We start from the raw sequence: 22,065 nt of genomic DNA, 5'->3' as shown, positions 1-22,065 counted from the left end.
GCTACTTCGACATAAAACATTATTTTTAACCAACCACTGCCGAACAAATTACGCCGAATTTGGATCTCTTAACCGAATGATGGCTGTTCACAATCAACACTGTGAAACTATTGACTTAACAATGTCTCGGCATAACAACAGACAATATTTTCAAAGAACAAACATTATAAATTCAGCAATATAAATTCAAAATCAAAATTATACATCACTTTACTAAAAAATATATGATTTAATCATACTATAGCATTACAAAAACAAACGTGTATATGTAAGCATTTCGTCATTGTTATGAAAATGCAGTGATTGCACAATCACTTCTCCGCTATGGATGTTTTCGAAATAAAATGTGGAGCACTGGAAGAAACTTCTAGAATTCATACTTTTAGTGGATGTCCCAAATTTCCCGGAGAACCGGAGCCGTTAACAATGTTAATGTTAATGTCTAAAAAATCGAATGTGATTAACTTTTGGGAGGTCACAGAGGACTTTCACTATTTACTCCACATATAATTCACCATTACTACGTGAATGCTAACAAAAGTGCTCAAGTCTGGGATCAAATTTTAGGATTAACCTATTTTACGGATGTTTCGGGCTTCTTGAGGACCGTATTGTGGTCATTTCGGGCCACAATAGACTTTCACTATTGATTGCATAATCCATTCGATGATATAAATAGTTTCGAGAATTTGCTTTGAGATGAACTTTTGGAATTGGCCACTTTTACGAATGTTTCCCGGTTTCCCGGTACGATTTCCCGGAGGGCCGTTTGTGGTCATTTCAGAAGACTTAAACAATTTATTGCGTACACAATTTGTCCGCATGGATGGTTACGAATAAAATAGCAATGCTCTGGAATGATTTTGTGGTATCTGTTCCTTTCGGGAGCATTTCCGGGTCGCAGAAGACTTGCACAATTGATTGCACAGGCGATTCGGTTATGAATGAATTGCGAAGCTCTGAGATGTATTTTTGAAATTGGCCACTTTTACGTATGGTCCGGATCTTTCGGATGACCGTTTCGGGAGCTTTTTGGGATTACTGAAAACTTTCACTACTGATTGCATCCATTATTCGTCAGGATGGATGATTACGAAATAATGCAAATCTCTGGGATTACCTTTTGGAATTGATCATTTTCACGGATGCTCTAAAAAAATCACAAAGTTCTGGGATTAACTTTTAGAAATGGCCATTTTACGGATGTTCCGGATCTTCCTAAGGATCGTTTCTTGGACGTTTTGGGATCACAGAAGACTTTAACTATTTGTTGCACCCACAATTTGCCAGAATGAATGGTTGTCAAAAAATCGCGAAGCTCTGGGATTAACTTTTAGAATTGGCCATTTTACGGATGTTCCGGATCTTCCAAAGAGCCATTTCTGGGGCATTTGGAGGTCACAGAAGACATTCACTATTGAGTGCACCCACAATTTGCCAGAATGAATGGTTACGAAAAAATCGCTAAGCACTAGGATAAATTTTTGGATTTGGACGTTCTACGGATGTTCCAGATCTTCCGGAGGACCGTTTCTGAAACATTTGGGGGTCACAGAAGGCTCTAACTATTGATTGCCCCCACAATCTGCCAGAATGAAAGGTTATCAAAAAATCGCGAAGCTCTGGGATGAACTTTTAGAATTGACCACTTTTACGGATGTCCCGGATCTTCCGGAGGATTGTTTCTGGGACATTTGGAGGTCACAGAAGACTTTACCTATTGATTGCACCCACAATTTGCCAGAATGAATCATTACGAAAAAATCGCGGTGCTCTAGGATAAGCTTTTGGAATTGGCCGTTTTACGGATGTTCCGGATCTTCCGGAGGACCGTTTTTGAGACATTTGTAGGTCACAGAAGGTTTTTAACTATTGATAGCCCTCACAATTTTCCAGTACGAATGGTTATCAAAAAATCGCGAAGCTCTGGGATGAACTTTTAGAATTGGGCAATTTTACGGAAGTTCCGGATCTTCCAGAGGGCTTTCCGATGACCGCTCGAGGGATAAATTTGCCCAGAAATGGCATATACAATATAGCAAATACAGTTGGGATCATCAGAGCACATATTTGCAAGCAATTTTATGTTTCATAACACGAAACTCGATAATTTGGTGCCAAATTGAGAAGCTCAAACAGTACCTCTTTAGCACAGGTTCCCCGGGGACTAGAGTGGTCAATTTGGATGACTCACCCCGTGGGCTTGCTATTGGAACCTACAGCTTTCGTTTGGTGCCTAAAGATCGAAAATCGGTTGAAATTTGAGTTTTTGTGATCGAGATGAAATCTTGGGTCCAAATGGACCCCAATGCACAATGTGTAACTTTTTTCTAATGCATTAGGAAGGTTAATAAAGACATATTATATTAGACATTCAAATGAATTTCACTTTGAACTTGAATATACAACAATTACGAGAATACGAGAATTGTCGAATCTGACACGTCTCACGTGACAGAACGTGTAATTTAAACCTCCCATCGGCAATTCTCATTTTACTCAAAGTATTGACTCTAGAGCGTAAAGATTTAAAATGCACGGAAGTAGTGCACTCTCTTGTAATGAACATTTGTTGAGGCATGAAACATACACCAATGTCTTTGAATGGGTTTAAATAAAAAGTTGAAAACAGACCACGTTCCAGTAGAAACGTAGAGTAAAAAACGACAGAAAGATGCATCTTCAACATTTCTGATTTGCTTGGGTCATTATCATCTTATCGCAGAAAAAAGCAACATAGAACATGTAAAAAAACAACTGTAAAAATGTAAAATGTAAAAATACAACTCACTTCTAGGGGGATCGATCATCTGACCGCGAATTGAAAAACCGATCCTGATCATATCTGGATGTGACTTATTTGAAAATCAGTTAACCCATTAGCATTAATTTCGTTTTGAAAACTTGTGACGTGAATGGTTTTGGTTCAGTACCGAATTCGGGCCGATTAGTCCCTAAAACCTTAATAGCCGAAACTCCAGATCGCGACCACTAACTCGAACTAAATTCAACGTTATCTATCGTGATAATATTCCACGTCAAATGCAACATGCCGCATCGAGATCGACTGAAATTATGTACTCCATCAACGATAAACACGTTCGCGTAACGCGACACCATTTGCAGAACACTGTTTGTTGATCAGCGTAACGCGGCGGGTTTTAAATCAATCCAGCAATTTTTCATATAATATCCGTTTTTATCCGTAATTTGAATTCACATCCTCATTTCTATTAATGTATACGAGAAATGCTTGGAATAAACCGAGATTCCAAACCTTATACCAGAGCTAAAAAACGCACTTGCATTGCTAATTGCAAAAAAGTGCATTTCAGCGATGGTGTCGCGTTACGAAATGCAGCGCGTTATAGGGGAAACCGCCAAATGTTGAACGGCTAATTTTGTCGCCTATTGTTGAACTCCCATAAGAAATGCACGTGCGTTCAACAATAGGCGAAGAAATTAGCCGTTCAACATTTGGCGAATTACCCTATTAATTATATTCAAAGCGAAAAATCTTAAAATTAATATACCATCAGACAGGAAATTTAGTAAGGATAATTTTAAACCTGTTTAATCATATGTTCCCGAAGTTAATTTTCGAATGCGGATCTAATTTCTCACTGAAAGTCGACTCCTCATGGTGTCGCGTTACGCTGGAATGTGTCATATACACATTTCTTGATTGATCAGGGAAAGCATCTAGTAAAGTTATCAATATTTTTGCCAGGTTTAGATCATTTCGTGCTGCTGATGAGGGTAAAGGAGCTTTAAACCAAGACCAAATGTAAATTCGTAAAATAAAAGCACACATTACTGGAATTTTTCGCCTTTCATCATCGGTCATGTCAAATTGGCCTCTAAACAGCCATATTTTAAGACAATATATTGCTTTCGCCATCCATCTGGCATTGCTATGTGCTCCTGGTGGCGAAAATTTAATTCTTTTCACATCAAGAAATGCTAAAAATAAATTTAGCAACTCTTTATAGTCTTGTCGTTGCTGTTGAATATTAAGTTGGTTTTTCAAAAATTCAATCAAATGTTGTGTTTCATCATCAAGGATCTCAATAATATTTTCGTTTACCATATTTTCATCAGAGGATTGATCCATAGTAGGCCACGCCGATTTAAATTTTATAAAAATACTTGAAGAAGGGACTTTTGAAGGAAATAGTTTTCCTCAAGCTGCTTTCATCAAAACTTCGGCAATATGAAGCCTACACGCCAGCCATAAGAGATCTCTGCCAATCCGCTTCTTGATTAGGGTACAACTGTCTTTTTTAAAAAAACTAATCTTAACCTATTTTATACTAAGGGTACAAGAAGTTAATCGTTGCAATAGAAGATTGCAACGATTTTTGTCTAAAATTGGAAATTATTTTGTTGGACATTTGTTGCAATGTCTCAATATTAGAAATTCTATGAAGTTCATTGGTACTATACCACGGAGGCAACTTCAGAATCATTTTCAAAATTTTATTTTGAATCCTCTGGAGTGCCTTCTTTCTAGTATTGCAGCAACTAGTCCATATTGGCACAGCATACAACATGGCAGTTCTAAAAATTTGTTTGTAAATCAAAAGTTTGTTCATAAGACAAAGTTTTGATTTTCTGTTTATAAGTGGATATAGACACTTAATATATTTGTTACATTTGGCTTGAAGGCCTTCAATGTGATTTTTAAAAGTTAATTTTTGATCTAGCAGAAGTCCTAAATATTTAGCTTCGCTAGACCAATTAATTGGAACCCCATTCATAGTGACAATATGTCTGCTAGAAGGTTTCAAATAAGAAGCTCTCGGCTTATGTGGGAAAATTATAAGCTGAGTTTTGGAAGCATTCGGGGAAATTTTCCATTTTGCAAGTAAGTGGAGAAAATATCCAAACTTTTTTGCAATCTACTACAAATGACACGAAGGCTTCGCCCTTTGGCTGAAAGGCCCGTGTCATCTGCAAACAAAGATTTTTGACACCCTGGTGGTAAATCAGGTAAGTCAGAAGTAAAAATGTTATACAATATGGGCTCCAGTATGCTGCCTTGGGGGACACCAGCCCTTACAGTAATCTATCAGATTTAGTATTCTGATAGTTTACCTGCAGTGAGCGATCTGATAAATAATTTTGGATCAGTTTAATGATGTACAGAGGAAAATTAAAATTCATCAATTTTACAATCAAACCTTTATGCCAAACACTGTCAAATGCTTTCTCTATATCAAGAAGAGCAACTCCAGTCGAATATCCTTCAGATTTGTTGAGCCGAATTAAGTTCGTAACTCTTAATAACTGATGAGTGGTTGAATGCCCATGGCGAAAACCAAATTGCTCATCAGCAAAATAGAATTGTCATTAATATGAACCATCATTCTATTTAAAATAATCTTTTCAAACAGTTTGCTTATTGAAGAAAGCAAACTGATTGGGCGATAACTAGAAGCCTCAGCTGGATTTTTGTCCGGCTTCAAAATTGGAACAACTTTGGCGTTTTTCCATTTATCTGGAAAGTATGCCAATTGAAAACATTTGTTAAATAAATTAACCAAAAAGGATAAAGAGCTCTCAGGGCTTTCATATTTTTAAATTTTCTAGTAATAGATCTCACTTCATCCAAATTAGTTCCCAACGAAGGGTCAAAAACATTCTCTTGATTGAGAATGTTTTCGAAGCTCCGTGTAACCTGATCCTCAATTGGACTAGTGAGACCTAGACTAAAATTATGGGCACTCTCGAACTGCTGAGCAAGTTTTTGAGCCTTTTCGCCATTTGTTAATAAAATTTTATTTCCCTCTTTAAGCGCTGGAATTGGCTTTTGAGGTTTTTAAGAATTTTGTTAATTTCCAAAAGGGTTTCGAACTGGGATCCAACTTCGAGACATTATTCTCAAAGTTGGTATTTCTCAGAATAGCGAAACGTTTTTTAATTTCATTTGCAAATCTCGCCAAATAATTTTCAACGCGGGATCGCGAGTTCTTTGGTATTGCCTTCTTCTCACATTTTTAAGACGGATCAGTACCTAAAGATCGTCGTCAATAATAAGTGAGTTGAATTTAATTTCACATTTAGGAATTGCAATGCCTCTGGCTTCGATAATTAAATTTGTCAACGACGCTAGAGCATTATCAATATCACTTTTGGTTCGAGAGGAATGTCAACATCAAAATTCCTATCGATAAACGTTTAATAATAATCCCAATCAGCTCTATGATAATTAAAAGTAGAACTAATTGGATTATAAATGTCGTCTTGTGAGATGTCAAATGTCACAGTAAGATTATCAGAGTCAAAGTCAGCATGAGTTACCAATTGGCCACACAGCTGACTTGAATCCGTTAAAACTAAATCAATTGTAGAAGGATTTTGACTGGAAGAAAAACAAGTTGGTCCATTGGGATATTGAATAGTATAATATCCCGCAGAACAATCTTCAAATAAAATTTGTTTGAGCATTTAAAATTTAAAATTGCTTTGAGCATTATTCCATGAACGGTGTTTGGCATTGAAGTCACCAATTACGAAGAATTTTGATTTGTTGCGAGTCAGAATTGGAAGATCAGCTTTCAACAAATTCTTTTGCTGCCCATTGCATTGAAAAGGCAAGTAGGCTGCAATGAAGGAAAATTGTCCAAAATTTGTTTCAACAGAAACTCCAGAGGTTTCAAAAACTTTGGTTTCAAACGAAGAAAATAATTTATGTTTGATACGTCTATTAATGACAATGGCGACCCCACCACAGGCGCTGTCAAGACGATCATTTCTGTAGATAAAATAGTTTGGATCTCTTTTAATGGAGAGTCCTGGTTTTAAATACGTTTCAGTTATAATGGCAATATGCACATTATGAACTGAAAGGAAGTTGAATAATTCATCTTCCTTACCCTTTAGAGAGCGGGCATTCCAATTTAGAACTTTCACACAATTATTTGGATCCATTGAAACGGAGTCCGATAACAATTTTTTGTGTGTACTTTATACCAACCTGAACAGCTTCAGGAATGGTATTTGCTTTGAACATTGCATCAATCATGTGATGCAATTGTTCAGTTAAAAAATCAAAATCGGAAGCAGTCATGCTACCTGAATCGGCAACATGACCAGTATTTTCCGTTGGGACATATAATAAACCTCATTTTGAGAAGAGAAATTTTGTCTACCAGCAGCGATGTTTGCATACGTAGGTACATTGAAAAAATTGGAATTTACTGAAGTGCTTGCTACCCGTTGACGAGCGGCAAAATTTGTTTGTGAATTGTGGTGGGTATGAATTGCTCGACCGGTAACCGGTTTCGAAATTTGAGCGTTTGAGAAATTTCTACCCGTCGAATCTGGGATCCGATTGGAATTTCCCGTCATCAATTTTGCACGGAATTCAAAACTTTTTGCGTGAAGGGCATTCCCAGAAATTGGATTTATGATTGCCCCACAATTAGCACATTTAAATTTGTTGGAATCTTCTCTCACAGGACATGCGTCCTTGGCGTGAGAGGTTCCATCACAAATCATGCATTTAGCATTCATGTGACAATGTTTGGTTCCATGACCCCACTTTTGGCACTTACGGCACTGGGCGGGGTTTTGGAAATTTCCCCCAGGCCTGCGGAAATGTTCCCATGTAACACGGACATGAGACATAATACAGGCCTTTTCCAAACTTTTCATATTATTTAGTTCACTTTTGTTAAAATGAACTAAATAAAATTCTTGAGAAATGCCCCTCTGGGAAGTACCAGAGTGGGATTTCTTTTTCATCTTAATTACTTGGACTGGTGAAAATCCAAGTAATTGAGACCTTTCAAGACGACTTTGAACAATCGCTCAGTTTTGTCGTCGTATGTGAAGAATTTATGGCGCTTCTCAGTTAAATACTGAAGAAGACGTTTGCGATCGTCAAAGGATCCCGGCAAAACACGGCAGTCACCCTTCCTAGCAATCTGAAATGAAACCTTGATCCCCTGAAGGTTACTCAAAATCTCATTCCTGAAGCCAGAAAACTCGGCAACAGATACCACAATCGGCGGAATCCTTTGCTTTTTCGCATGAATCGAATCACCTGGGCTAGATTCGATTTGTTCAATATAATCATTAATCAAATCGAACTGATTGCTCAGTTCGATAGGAGAAAAATTATTTCCGACATTAGAGTTTGAAGGAATATCTGAATTCTCCAGCTTCCTTCTATTTTTTCCGTGCTTTGGCAGGACGATCTTGAAACCTTGTTTCTTAGAAGAAAGTGGAGAATTCAAAGACTCCTTCTCGTCATGTTTTTATTAATGCTCATTGCTGAGCGTGGAGACGTGACCTAAGAGTTTTTCTTCCAGAACGGTGTTCTTGCAGAATTACCACCGCTTGTCGGAATTTTACTTCCGCAAACGGGTGACAACTGTCTTTTTTGATTCCTGTATTTGCTGCTGTTGTATCAAATCCCATTGCACAGATGCTATCGCTTAGTTCCCATGCATTCATCAATTTGCAAACTTCGTTTGCCTGTCTTTCACCAGTTCCAGAAGACAATTTTGGGACTCCAAGCAGCTGAACATTTGCTCCAGAAGACCAGAAGATACCAAAACTGGCAATCTTTCTACTTTGTCAGTACCTGAAAAGAAAGTACATCACCGTTTGAAGGCAATTTTACACCTTTAAAACTTTCAATTGGGACAACAAGTTCCATACTTAATTCTTCCTTAGATTTTGAATATATTTTATGTATTCCACTTGCACGATCAAATATCACTTTACAAAAGCAAGAAGCACATTTTTCTTGCAGGACCAGTGGTTTTGGAGATACAACAATGTGAAGAGTGAAAAATTAGTTACGTTATATCGAGGTATACCTGTAGAAATAAAGAGCTTTTATTTGATTTGTTAATACAACAAATAGGCCTAATGATTTGAGAGTTACAATTTTATGAAAAATTAAAATTCCTGAAATGATCAATTTTTCTGAATACCCTTAATTGAAATTGGTCACCATAAAGGGGAAATAATAAAATGGGTCCAATATTGTTCTATAATACCAAATATTGAATACCAAATACCAATACCAAATATTGAGGGATTATATCAATAATGTAGGAACTGGATAGCTGTATATTTTTATTTTATTTTTTTATTTTTTTTTTTCGTGGTGGTTACAATGGCAGCTGTCCCTTGCTATTAATCTACACTGTACCCCGCCCATATTTGCTTCTATGAGCCTCCCGTTTTTCATCATCACACAGACGTTCCTAAGCGATGTTGCTCATGTGGTCACTGTTATGGGCCGTGTTGATGAAAACAAGGATTTGTATAACAGCCCACCCCCATCATTATAAGCACTTAGGGTCTGTCTCATTTGGAGAATTAAACTTAAAAGTGACAGTTCGAAAATTAAAAAATCACCCCGTTATGAGAATGGCTGGTGCTACCCAGCAATTCCAATAGGACATCGATGGAAAATGATTCGATATCTGTCAAAAATAATCTTGCTCTGCGAGCAGGGTTATTCGATAATTATGGAAATGTCACTTCTAAGTTTAATTTCAGTTTAATTATCCAATTGAGACAGACCCTTAGTATTGTCAAACTACCATCACTAATATCAACATCACTCTTTTCTTCTTCTTTACCTTTACAAAAGTATATAAGTTTTTCTGCCACTACGAATCATTTCACTCAGTATAAGCAATGAAATCACGCATCATATTCACCTACTATCATTACGTTAATGTTAACATAGTCATCATGATCACCGAAATTTATTGCGGTCACTATCAACGTATCGTTCTTTCTTCACATTCACAACTTCTCCACTATCTTAACTCCCTTAAGCAGTAAACCAGCCTCAGAAACGAGTCACCGCAAAATCACCAAACGGTCAAAACCAAATTACTAAATCGTCGGCACCATCTTTGTTCATAATTACGTTCAACCTTTCCAAATTCACGTCACGACTTATACTATGTTCACACTAGGGCCTTGTAACATGTTATTCGGCTATCTTGATGAGCTTTCTTTTGTCGATAATTTGAATAACATGTTATTCAGGCCGTAGTGCAAACATAGTATTAATAAGTATATAAGTCACTGCTTACGATTTTGTTGAACATATATTGCAGTCGTGTGTTTAATGATGAGTCGATTCACTTAATTCACTTCACCCATGACTGCCAACACCGCTACATCAATTTTTACATCAACTATATTTTGCACTTCTCAGTAACCATCCTAAACAACACTTCAGCATAATTTTACACCTATTTCCTAAATCAATTTTTAAGTTATTGTTTTGATATAATATACACACACACACACACTCACAGAAACATATATACGTTTTTCACAAATGTGCATATATATATAAACAAAGTACCGTTATCATTTACAAAGTAAACACATATGATATATACATTTACGCAATGGAATAAAAATATGATAAATTTATAAGTTATTTGCACTTACCATGTATGTATTCTTTCTATCTACTTACCACTTATTAGCTTTAATAAGTGTTTACCAGATTTCAGATTCTTCCGATTCCTGATGATATTAGTAGGATCATGCTGCATTTGGTGTTGGCTCGGAGTCTTCTTAATTTCGAAGCTCCATCATAATTTATTATAGTTGAGATCGGGTTAGATAGTGAGGAAAATAATGAAAAGAATGGATATTAGTAAATGTCATTTTATTATTTGTGAGGTTCTTTTAAATGGGATTCTCAAATTAGTGTAGTGTTATATTTAATATCAGTCGGATTTAATAAAGTAGCTTGTTTTTTTTTCTAATTTCAATTAGAGATTTATATAATAAGTGATTAATTTGGTTACAGCATAGCTGGGCCTTTCGACGATAATATCGATTTATTGAATAATTTTTCCTCAATGTGGTCCACGTTGTCTTGTAACTGATCTAGCAGGAAATAATAAACACTCCATTTTATAACTTATTTTTAACATAAACGTTGACTACGATAAAATTATGAGAAGTCTCTTCTAAAGTAACTCTCTAATACAGGATGCTAGACTTGGATCAACTAAATAGTATCTTCAAAACTATGTCGCATAGGACATTAAGCTACGGAGCCAATGTTGAATACATTCAAATGAATTATAGATTGTTGTGAAAGGAGGTGTCTGTATCGATTATCTATTTTGACATTATTCAGTTACAACACAATAGGAGGCTAAGCACAATTGACTGACTATTAAAAGGCTCTTTATTCAATAAATTCAGTCTAATTATACCACACCTCCCTTAGCTTCTATCCGCGACATGTAGCACGCACCCTGTCGGTCATTGAGGAAACCGAATAGGAGTATACGAACTCAATTCCCATAATCTACACCACTTTCTTCATGTGTATTCAAATAGATTCCAACCCCCAGTTCGTAGACTTCTACCAGCACAGATTACAATTCTCCTAGAATATATCAATATTTGTGGAGAATTATAATCCAAAGCCCAGGGAATACCAAATACCAATACCAAATATTGAGGGATTATATCAATAATGTAGGAACTGGATGGCTGTATATTTTTATTTGAGGCTAAAAAAATAAATGGAAGAAGAACCAAACTTGACCAAATTTTGAGTTCTTCAATTTATGTCAATTTTGAGTAAATTTTTTTAGCGTGTTAGCTCGAAGATAAAATGACGCCAGAAAATTGCGAGATTAAACATCGAACAATATCCCGGATGTGTTTTTCTACTAAAAAAAGAAGATCCCCCCCTTGCCCCCCCCCCCCTTATTCTCCCCCTCCCTCTCTAGCTACACTACTGTACAGAGTACGGAAAGTATTTACCAATCGGATAAAAATTCGCGAGATTGCGTGATAATCATGCATTTAATTTCGCACGGCACCGAATACGCCTGCATCGCCGCCGCAATGGTCGGTGGTACGTTGCTCTCATTTTAAGCACCCCTGGGGGACACGCTCGACACCCTCGACTTTGGATGCTTATAACTTGGCCAATTTCAAAGGGATTTACATCCGGTCTTCACCAGTCGCTTCCTTATATAAAAAAGGTTCTACATTTTGTCCACAACAGGAATCCGTTGACTACAGCGCCATCTAGAAGCAAAAAACTGAAACGATTGCGTTTCTTCATACATTTGGATCACTTTTCCCATACAAACTTTGAGCCATTTGCACACGCCAACAACTGGACCGAATGAGCTGAAATTTTCAGGGGACCTTCTGGGATCGCCAAACTGTCATTTAAGGGTGCAAGGTTTGAAATTTAGGATTTCATGCATTTTGGGCCAGTCTACTGTGATACAGATCTTTCAAGGTTGACTTCAATGGGTTGTTGCTTTCGCAATATTATCAAAAAGACGGATCAATTAGGATACGGACACTTTTAATTTGACTTACCGATCGAGTGTAAGTTCTTCCAACTGGTTGAGATCACAGGCGATGTACTCGAGGGCGGCGTCCGTTATCCGCGGACACCATGACAGGTCTAGCGCACGCAACTTCTGGAGGTTTTCCGCGATCAGTTCCACGCCATCGTCCGTCACTTTACTGCAGCCGGAGAGCGATAATACTGTTAGATGAGGCAACGAGTGCACTGCAAAGAAAGGAAAATAGTATAACAAATTTTGAGAATATTGTTAAATTATAAAATTATTCAAACAATCTGACAATTTTAATTGGGTCTTCAATTAGTTTTGCAAGCGGCTGTAGAAATTCCTTAAGAGATTTCTTCCAAAAATAAAATTTACATAAAAAAGAAATCAGGGTATAAGCAATAAAAAAATGCAAAATTTCCCTAAAGAAGTTTCATGAACAATTAAGGAATTTCCACAAAGCAAATATAAATTAACATTCCTGAAAGTAAAAATTGCAATTATAAAAAAACATACAGAAATCAACATTTTCCGTTGACAAACATACAAGATTTCCATAAATAAATCAATAAACAATTACAAAATTTTCCACAAAATAGTTATTTTTTTCTATAAAGAAAATTCTACAAAATAATTAGGGGTAATGACGGCTTTGTTCTATTATTGTCAGGGGGTTTTTCTATAACTAATTATGCTCAAATTTGGCCTATATATTCTTTGCATATCAAAGAATATTGTGGCCAATTTTCATAAAATTTAGTCGGCAAAAACCCCCCTGACAATAATAGAACAAAACCTGCCAAAGCCGTCATTTCCCCTAGTACAGATCAATAAAAAGTAAGAAAATTTCCATAAAAATAGAAAAATGCAATAAAATTGATTAAATTTTCCATAAACAATAAACGCTTTTAAAGAAGGGGTCATCTATGGAGAAAATGCTAAGTTTTGTTGCTTTTTTTATTTCTTTATGGTTTTTTTTTTAGTCTTTTTTGATTTTTCGGGGAAATTTTTCAATTTTTTGTGGAAAAAAAATTGTGGAAAATTTTGTTATTCTTTATTGCTAATATTGATTTATTTATGGATTTTTTTTATTTTTTCAATGGAAAATTTTGATTGCTATTTTATTTCTGTTTTGTGGAAAATTCTCAATTGTTTACAGGGTATTCAATAAGTTCGAATACACTTTCAAAAAATGTTTAAAAATTAAGATTAAATTATTTCTTTTCCCGGTTGCATTTCATTGGAAGTTTTGTTTATAAGGAACGTTTGTAACATTTCTTTTGGAATGGCCTCTATTTTATACTTCTTTTATCTTCAAACGTTTCTAAAACCCATCGCAAGCGGCACGCACGGTCTGCATGGGCATTTCGTTCCAGATTTTGAGAATTACTTCTTGAACTGGTCCAAGTTACTGACCTTGTATTCGTACAGCTTTAATATAATAAAGGACCAAACAAGTAAGTTAAGAGGGTTCAAATCCGGGAAGCTGGGAGGTCGCAAAGATTTGCCCAAAAAGTCGATGAAATTGTCCCCATATAAGGCTTAAAATCGCATTTTCTGTGTATAAAGGGTTATCGTCCTGTTGTAACACGTAGGGCTCACCTCCATCTTATCACCGGGCCACTGGGGGCATCAATCGTCCCCAAAACCTTAGTTTTGAAGTGCGCCGCAATGATTTTGACCTGCAAAAACGGCTATTTATGATGCCTCAATCCATTTTCAACGCGCGTAATAAACAAACAACTAATGACAGAATGTCAACACTACACACATCCGAAAGCGTATATATACCGCTAACGCTGACACCAATACTAATACAGAATATGTACATTGGGCTTACAAACACAATGATCAAACATTTGTATTCGAACTTATTGAACACCCTGTATAGAATTTCTGCATAATTTAGGAAAATTTTGTATTTATTTATTGCTTATACTCTGATTTCTTTATTGGGCATTTTCTAATTTTTTTATGGAAAATTTCTAATTTTTAAGCGAAATTGCCATCGCAGTTATCCGAGAGTATCACAAAAAATATGAAGTTACTGCAGTTTGTTTTAAATACCATTTTAAAATCCCATTCACAGAACTTTAATTAAAATGGGGCATCTCTATCAAATCATGGAACATTTTTATGTTTTCCATTGTTGTATAAACCCTTATTCGTTCTGGATGAATGCTATGAAAGAATTATAATTCCTGACGAAAAAAAGTATAAGACTGTATCCGAGTACGAAGAATTTGGCGATATGAAAAATAGGTGTTCTTGTCTTTCAGTAGACATATTTTGTATGCGTCATGTTTTAGAATGGATTAAAAATGACAAGTTGCGCTCCTCTCCTTATAATATTTGTTTGAAGAATGCTCAAGAGTGTAATGCATGTCATTCAATAAGGGCTTGAAAATATCCGAAAAATAATGTGAATAATAGACTTCAAACGCAAATTTTGTTCTCAACAATATTTGCTAACGAAAAAAAAGTCTCTTTGGATAGACATAAAACTAATTTTCAAATAAACGTCCTTAGATCTATATTCTTAGATGCTATATTTATTCAATTTTCACCTAAGACTAAATTCGCGCCGAATCCTCGCGAAGCTCCGAAATTGTCATGTAAATCCGCGAAAATCTCGAAATCCACGTAGTCGTAACAACCCTGTATTAGACTACCAGATTTAATTCGAGCACAAACAAAAATTAAAAAAAAAACGTTACGGCCTATTTTTTCTGCGGTGGCTAACCATGGATAACAATGAGATAGCACTCTGTCAACTTACCAATATTTACGACTCCATGGTTGGTGAGCTCCCAGCAGGACTGTAACCGCAAGATGCTTAGGCTGTGGCTTTGCTTCGGTGAAAAATAACCAAGGGCTGCATCCGTTACGTGGTACGCCTTTATGGGGACAGATGCAGAGGAAATCGATATATAAGTTACTGCATCAAATGGACCCGAAACGGAGCATGCACTCGGGCTAAATACTGACCTGCAGGGAAAATTCGTACAATGAAGGCAACAGTTGTGCTACGGCTCCGACCGCTTCGTCCGCTACATTTATGCAATCCGCCAGCGAGAGGGACACTATCCGAGGTGTTAGGCAAGCCCAAAGTCCAGCTTCGGTGATTTCATTGCACCCGGCGAGTTCCAGTTCGAATAGTGACTGCAAGTAAAACAGAGAAAACGTAAAGCATTATTACACATCTGGAGAATGTCGATGGAAAATAACATTGAAGTAATAAATGTACATTGGACAGGTACATACATTATACCTATAAGACAAGCCAAGTGTTTTTTTTATTTGTAAAGAGAATCTGATAAGAAGTTTGGTTTGGTTTGGTTTATTGGACTATAGGCTGTAAGCCCGTTACCCTGCTTAAATATTATACACATGTAACATGGTAGTGCTTAAGAACATGGTAGTGCTCAACTGTATCAATTGAACTCAACTCTAGCAATTTCAAATGAATATGCTGAGCATCTTCATCGCATAGGTCGAGATTACTGCTCCGTTTAGACCAACTTTACCTAATATTTCATAACTCAATTGCCATAGACAAGGAGTTCTAAGCGTTTCATTAGATTCTAAATATACATCCTAAGTGTTTGATTGCTTTCTTTCTTCAGATGTACAAAATATGCATAATGTATTTTGGCAAATTCTACACCTCAACTTACATAGGTGTGTTTGAATTTTTTTTAGCAGCATTCAACCATAAACATGAATGTTAATGGCAAATTGTTCATTGGAATCAAATATATTGATTATTTTCCCATTTTTCGAAGACATTTGAATGGTTTCTGTGTTTTATTCAAGACTTAATTACCATTAATCCATAACTGGTTCAGCTTTATGGTCAACTGAGGCCATACACACTATGACCATAACTGGTACAAATTCATCAAGTTTTGAATCTTGTTTTATAACTTTTGTACGCAGTTCACATGACAACTGAAAAGTTTAGCTGTTTTTCGAATTTAAACTACATTCTAACGCCTAAACATCGTCCGTTCGTTGAGAGAATATCGTGGAAATTGACTTTTTCGTAATATGGCGACTTACTATGCCAAAACTGGTACACCCACCCCGCTTGTTCTATCAACTAATAAATCTGTGATACAAAGTATACGCTGAGCCTAGCCATTAGTAGCTATTATACCCATAAATTTAAAATCGACTAATAAAAATTGTAGACAAATTGATTCAATTAACAATGGCCATTTTTCCACCCAAAGTATTGCGTGTTTGAAGCTACAAAAACACAATTATCGTAGATTCATGTACACTTCCACGGATTGGAGAATAAAAGTTCACACGCGATAGGAATCGTGAGACCTGTAACTATTCTACAGTTACAAGGACAGGCTATGTCCTTGCTAAATAGGTTCGAGGTTGCTATTAGGTTCATCGTACATGTTGGCAGTGGTCTCATCATTAGTGTTGTTCATGATGATAGTATTAATGTATCGCTTTAACACAGACAAACAGACGTAACAGCTTGAACATTTTTTCTGAAAAATCCATCGTCCATCTCCTCCACCACTATCTTGCGAGCATGTTACACGAAACAATGTTTCGTATGACATTGTCACCAGAAGGCGCTGTAGTTAAATGTCAAACTCTAAGGATTACGACACTAGCGCCCAGGGATGCCAGATTTGAAGACATGTCTTCGATTTGAAGACATTTGAATCTCTGTGAAGACATTTATTTCATGAAGACATTTTGAAGACTTTTCAAAATATTTGAAGACTTACCTTCTTATTTAAAGATACTTGAAGACAATCAATAAGCCAGCGAATAGAAAATATAATTTGATGACTAACTTATAAATTTTGTGACTTCTATATGCAGATCATATAAATATTTCAAAAGTTATACATAATAGACTAATGTTTCTTGAAATTTCAAACGTAAAAACTCATTTTAGTTATGTGCTGGTTGAAAATTCCCGATGGCAGCATTCGCTTAAATTTTTCTTGGTAGCGGTGGCGTTTTCGACGTGTTTGCTAAAAACGTATTTCGATCATTGTATCAGAACGCAATGACCAATCTAATTTATTTCAAACGGCAAAAAAGGACAGAAATTTAGTATGAGTTGTTGGGCTAGAACCATTTTTTTAATTTATTTATAATTCATCTGATCTTTTCGATATCAGGGTGGCCACTGAAACTCGATTTTCAAATTCCCGGTTTTTCCGCTTTTCCCGGTAATTTTTGTCAAATTTTCCCGGTTTTAATTTAACTTGAAAAAAAATCAGTGTAAGAGTTTTTATACATTTATACTTAAATTATTAATAAACTAATTTGAACAAAGATTTAACCCGAAGACAATTTTCGTTTGCGACCGAAATAATGATTCAGTTTTTTAAAAAAGATTTAAACACATTTTAGGCAATCAAAACATTCGATTCGTAATGTATTCAATTTTACTTTTTTAATTTCTAGAATTATTGTCTAGAAAGTAAATCCTGGATTTTTTATTGAAAAATTTGAACGTTCCCATTCAATATTAGTATATTGAAATGTTCTAAGCTATGGAACCTATTCATTATTCCCCGTGTAACAAATTAGGAAACTATCTTAGAATATCTTTTTCACCATCATAACCTTCTATTATATTAGGTTAGTTGTGGAAAAATACTAAACTATGACGAGCTCGGTGGTCTAGTGACTACCGCTTCGCCTTATAAGCAGGTGGTCGAAGGTTCAATTCCAGACTCGTCCCTTTCCTAATTTGTATTTCTATCTCAGTTATTTCTGTGTTTTACGTTCCACCAAAACGATTCCTACTGTTAAATTCTTCTACACTAACAATTCCAAAACCTCCCGTGGTACCTATGAGAGGTCGTAGAGTTCTCTGCATCTTTCTTAAGTAGGTGTCCAACTAGCCTTCCTTCCCCCTCCTCAGGATTCACAAAGGCGTGACTAGGACAGATCTCGTCTATTGGAGAGTACATTGCGTTTATCGAACAGATGGTGATTAGTCTTAAATCAATATCTGTGGTAACGGATGAAAGTGATGCTACTCTCATACAGTAGTCTTGGTTTGTACCAGCTACGATTTGTGCGAATTGTTCAATGCTAATGCTAGTTGCGAAAAAATACTAAACTAAAGATATTTTACTCTTTAGAATATTACAAACATATTCACGAAGTATTAAAAAATTACCATTTTGAATGATTTGTAGAATTTTCAAATATAATTCCAAACAACTCTTGAACATGTGTTAAAATATATATTATTTACCATATTCATTTTTTTTCGAATTCTGTGCAATTGGAAATTACATACAAATAAGTACATACAAAGGCAAACTTGGACATTAGAAAAATAACTTAAAATTGAAAACATTCATTTGAAAAAATGAATATTTCGATATTCGTTCTATGCTTTTATGTCTTATAATATTTATTGTATATGGCCGGGGTAAATTACTCATATTTTTGCCCAAGTTTTTGTTTAACTGATTTAATTAATTACAAGTCGTTTAGGTCCTATTCTAAAGGATATCCCTCAACCCCATAACTGAGGATATCCTACAACAAATGTACGCATACGTACAAAATATCGCAAGTCAGTCAAAAAGCCGATTACTCGAAATTGGAATCAAAATGATCTAGAGGCAAATGGATCTGGAAAAAACTACTTATTTTTTATACCTCACACATTATGTACTAAAATAAAATAACTCAGTTAGAATGCGATTGGATAATGAAAATTAAAGAGTAAATCTTTCCCTTTATATCATCTTCATTAAAAACTTTGAAGAATTTTGACTGTAAGTTGTCCAAAATTTATTTTTTCCCGGTTCATGTTCTGAATTCCCGGTTTTCCCGCTTTTTTCCCGGTGTCTTCAATTTCCCGTCTTTTTCCCGCTTTTCCCGTTTTACCCGGTTCAGTGGCCACCCTGCGATATTCCCACCATATTTCCCAGATTACCCGTCGAGAAAAAGAATAAACTTCAAAGAACTCAATGATTTTTCCGTGAATTAAAAAAAAAAAATGAAATTCGTTTTAAAAAATTAATTTGTGTAAAATAAGGAGAATTGCCCAAAAAATCGTGTAAAATAAAGAGAATTTCCCATTAAAACTCCGAGGAATTTGTCATAAAATTTCAAGAGAATTGAAATTGGAAATTCTTTTCAAATTATCTTGGAAATTTATAATAATTTCAGTATGGGCAGTAAAGAAATTCCCCCAAAATTTAAACGAGAAATTTATCTTTATTTCCACAAAATTATTTCTAAGTTCTTGCAGGAAAATCATCTGAACTCCTACAAAGAATTCATGTTTATTTCCACAAGAAATTTGTCTAAATTTGTCTGTCTTTCTGTCTTTCAAATACAAATCCGGAGTATCATTTGTATTTGGAAGTTGAGGGATGTCTCTTCGGATTTTCCATGTACCACATTTTTACGAAAATTTTCATAGGAAATTAGTTTCATTTTCTCAGAAAATTTTCTTTAGTTTCCATAGAAAATTCTTACGAATGTCCACAAGAAATTGAAATTGTTCTGAAGTTAAATGGATATTTCTCAGAATAGCCACCGTAAATTATTTTTATCTGTTCAGGAGAATATTCTGAAAAAAAAATCAGAGAAATTTCCTAAAAAAACCGCCAGAGTTTTTATTAAAGACTCAGTATAAAGTTCGGGGTAAACTCGTTACAGTTCCTTGTTGAATTCTTCCTTGAATTCCTTTGATATTTTTTCAAGAAATATTTTTGGGCATTCTTTCAGTATTTTAACTGGGAATTCCTCTAAGAATTTCTCCAGTAAATACATCTCTGGAATTCTTTCTGAAATTTCCCATGAAATTCCTCCAGGAATTCGTCCAGCAATTTCTTTAGAGATTTTTCAGAAAATTTCTTCAGAGTTTCCTTGGAAGTACCTCTGGCAGCTCCTTCTCTCCGTTAGATCCTCCAAGAATTCCGTCGGGAATTCCTCCAGTCGCTTCTTCAGAAGTTCCTCAGTTTGTTTCTTTCACGACTTCCTCCAGCAGATCTTTCAGGAATTTCTCTCGAAGCTCCTGCAGGCATTCGTTCGGAAATTCCTCTAAGAATCCTTTCGGAAGTTTCTCCAGGAATTCCTCTTGAAGATGCTCCGAGAATGTTGCCGAAAGATTTTCCAATAATACCTCTTGAACTATACTCTGGAATTTCTCTGATATTTCCTCCAGTAATTCTTTCGGAAATTCCTGCGCAATATTCCTGAGCAATACCTTAGGAAGTTCCTCCAAAAAGTTATCCAGAAGTTCTTCCGGAAGATTCTTCAGACATTTCTTCAGAAACCCTTTCAGTAATTGCTCAGGAAAATCCTTCAGGAAGTCCTCAGGAAAATCCTCCAGGAATTCTTTAGAAAAATCCTTAAGTGATTCTTCCAGAAAATACCTCTGGAATTTCTCCTGTAATACCTCCGGAAGTTCCATTAGCATTTCATCCGGAAGTTCTTTCAGAATTTTTTCTGAAAGTTCCTTCAGAAAATCCTTTGGATGTTCCAACAGCAATTCCTCCGGAAATTCCTTCAGGGATTCCTTTAGAAAGTCTCCGAAAAATTCATCAGGAATTTATCCTGAAGTTTCTCCAGAAATTCTTCAGGAAATTTCATCAGAAAATCTTATGCAAGTTTCTTCAGGTATTTCACGGTGAATTGTTCCGAATCGCTACAGGCAATTCTTCAAAAATAAATTCAGAAAAATTCCACAAGGAAATTCAGTTAGAAAAATCCGTTGGAATTATATTTAAAGACTCATTAGAAAATCCAAGGGAATGTCATTTCCCTTACTCATGAAGATTTAAAAGAATATTCTCTTGAATTCCAACAATTTTTAATTGTGTAAAAATAAACGATACATAAAACAAGGAGATGGTTGAATTAACAGATCTATTGGATTTTGAAATTTTTTCACTGATAATCATAATTTTGATATTGAAGACATTTGAAGACATTTTTACTCAACTGTGAAGACATTTGAAAATATCCCCTGGCATCCCTGCTAGCGCCTCTAGTTGTGAAACGCGCAATCAATAAAATTCAAATGGATCGTTGAAGTCATGGTCGATGGTAATTTCTCTAGTGTTACGTCTGTTTGTCTGTGGCTTTAATGTTTGAAAGCATATTAAACGTAAATATATGTTCTATTTTACAGTTCAAATCTGAGACAATGTCAGATTCGATGACCTTTAGAAAGGAATTAAATTGTATCACTTAGAACTACTCGAAAAAATAAGTCTATCAAACATATTGTTATGAATTTTTCAGAACTGAAATATACTTGGTGTACGCATTTTTGCCTTTCTCGTACAATCAAGTTGTACCGAAAGGATATCATTTCACACCAAGAAGGAACTTTTTATAGAAGGCCTGGAGATCCATAGTTTTATATACCAATCGACTCAGCTTAACGAATTGAGCACATATTTGTTTTTTTTTCTTCCTAAACAATGGAGGGGGAATCTGCTCTACAGACATCCTGGGTTGGACGTCCAGAAAGTGCGGGGTTGGGGATTACCTCCATCAGCAAACGAGGGAGGCAGGACTACATCCCCGACCCGCTAAACCGTTTCCATTTCCGCCAAGCCCGTCGTCCCTTCGGTACAACCAGAAAGTAATGTTTCAAAGGGGGGCAGTGCACAACGCACCCCTCGAGGTTAGCTGCGTGTCCTTGCAGCACCGCACATCGTGACTCGCTTTTTTAGAAGGACACCATGGTATCGTGCCATCGCATTGCCGGCTT

General features: G+C 35.8%; 1 protein-coding gene across 5 annotated transcripts in view; it reads right to left on the bottom strand.

Annotated features, from left to right (window-relative positions):
* The window catches only part of LOC134220378 (F-box/LRR-repeat protein 16), a 197,534-nt gene that overhangs the window by 24,155 nt on the left and 151,314 nt on the right, over positions 1 to 22,065 (bottom strand). For all 5 annotated transcript variants that reach the window (XM_062699425.1, XM_062699426.1, XM_062699427.1 and 2 more), the window contains 3 exons: positions 15,315 to 15,488; positions 15,106 to 15,223; positions 12,352 to 12,547 (listed from right to left, as the gene is read on the bottom strand). In XM_062699425.1, the coding sequence (XP_062555409.1) occupies positions 12,352 to 12,547; positions 15,106 to 15,223; positions 15,315 to 15,488 (488 nt within the window). The remainder of the gene's footprint in view (positions 1 to 12,351; positions 12,548 to 15,105; positions 15,224 to 15,314; positions 15,489 to 22,065) is intronic.

This window comes from Armigeres subalbatus, chromosome 3 (assembly GCF_024139115.2).
Source record: "Armigeres subalbatus isolate Guangzhou_Male chromosome 3, GZ_Asu_2, whole genome shotgun sequence".
In the NCBI taxonomy this organism is placed as follows: Eukaryota; Metazoa; Arthropoda; class Insecta; order Diptera; family Culicidae; genus Armigeres; species Armigeres subalbatus.
This window is presented reverse-complemented; position numbering and strand designations above follow the sequence as displayed.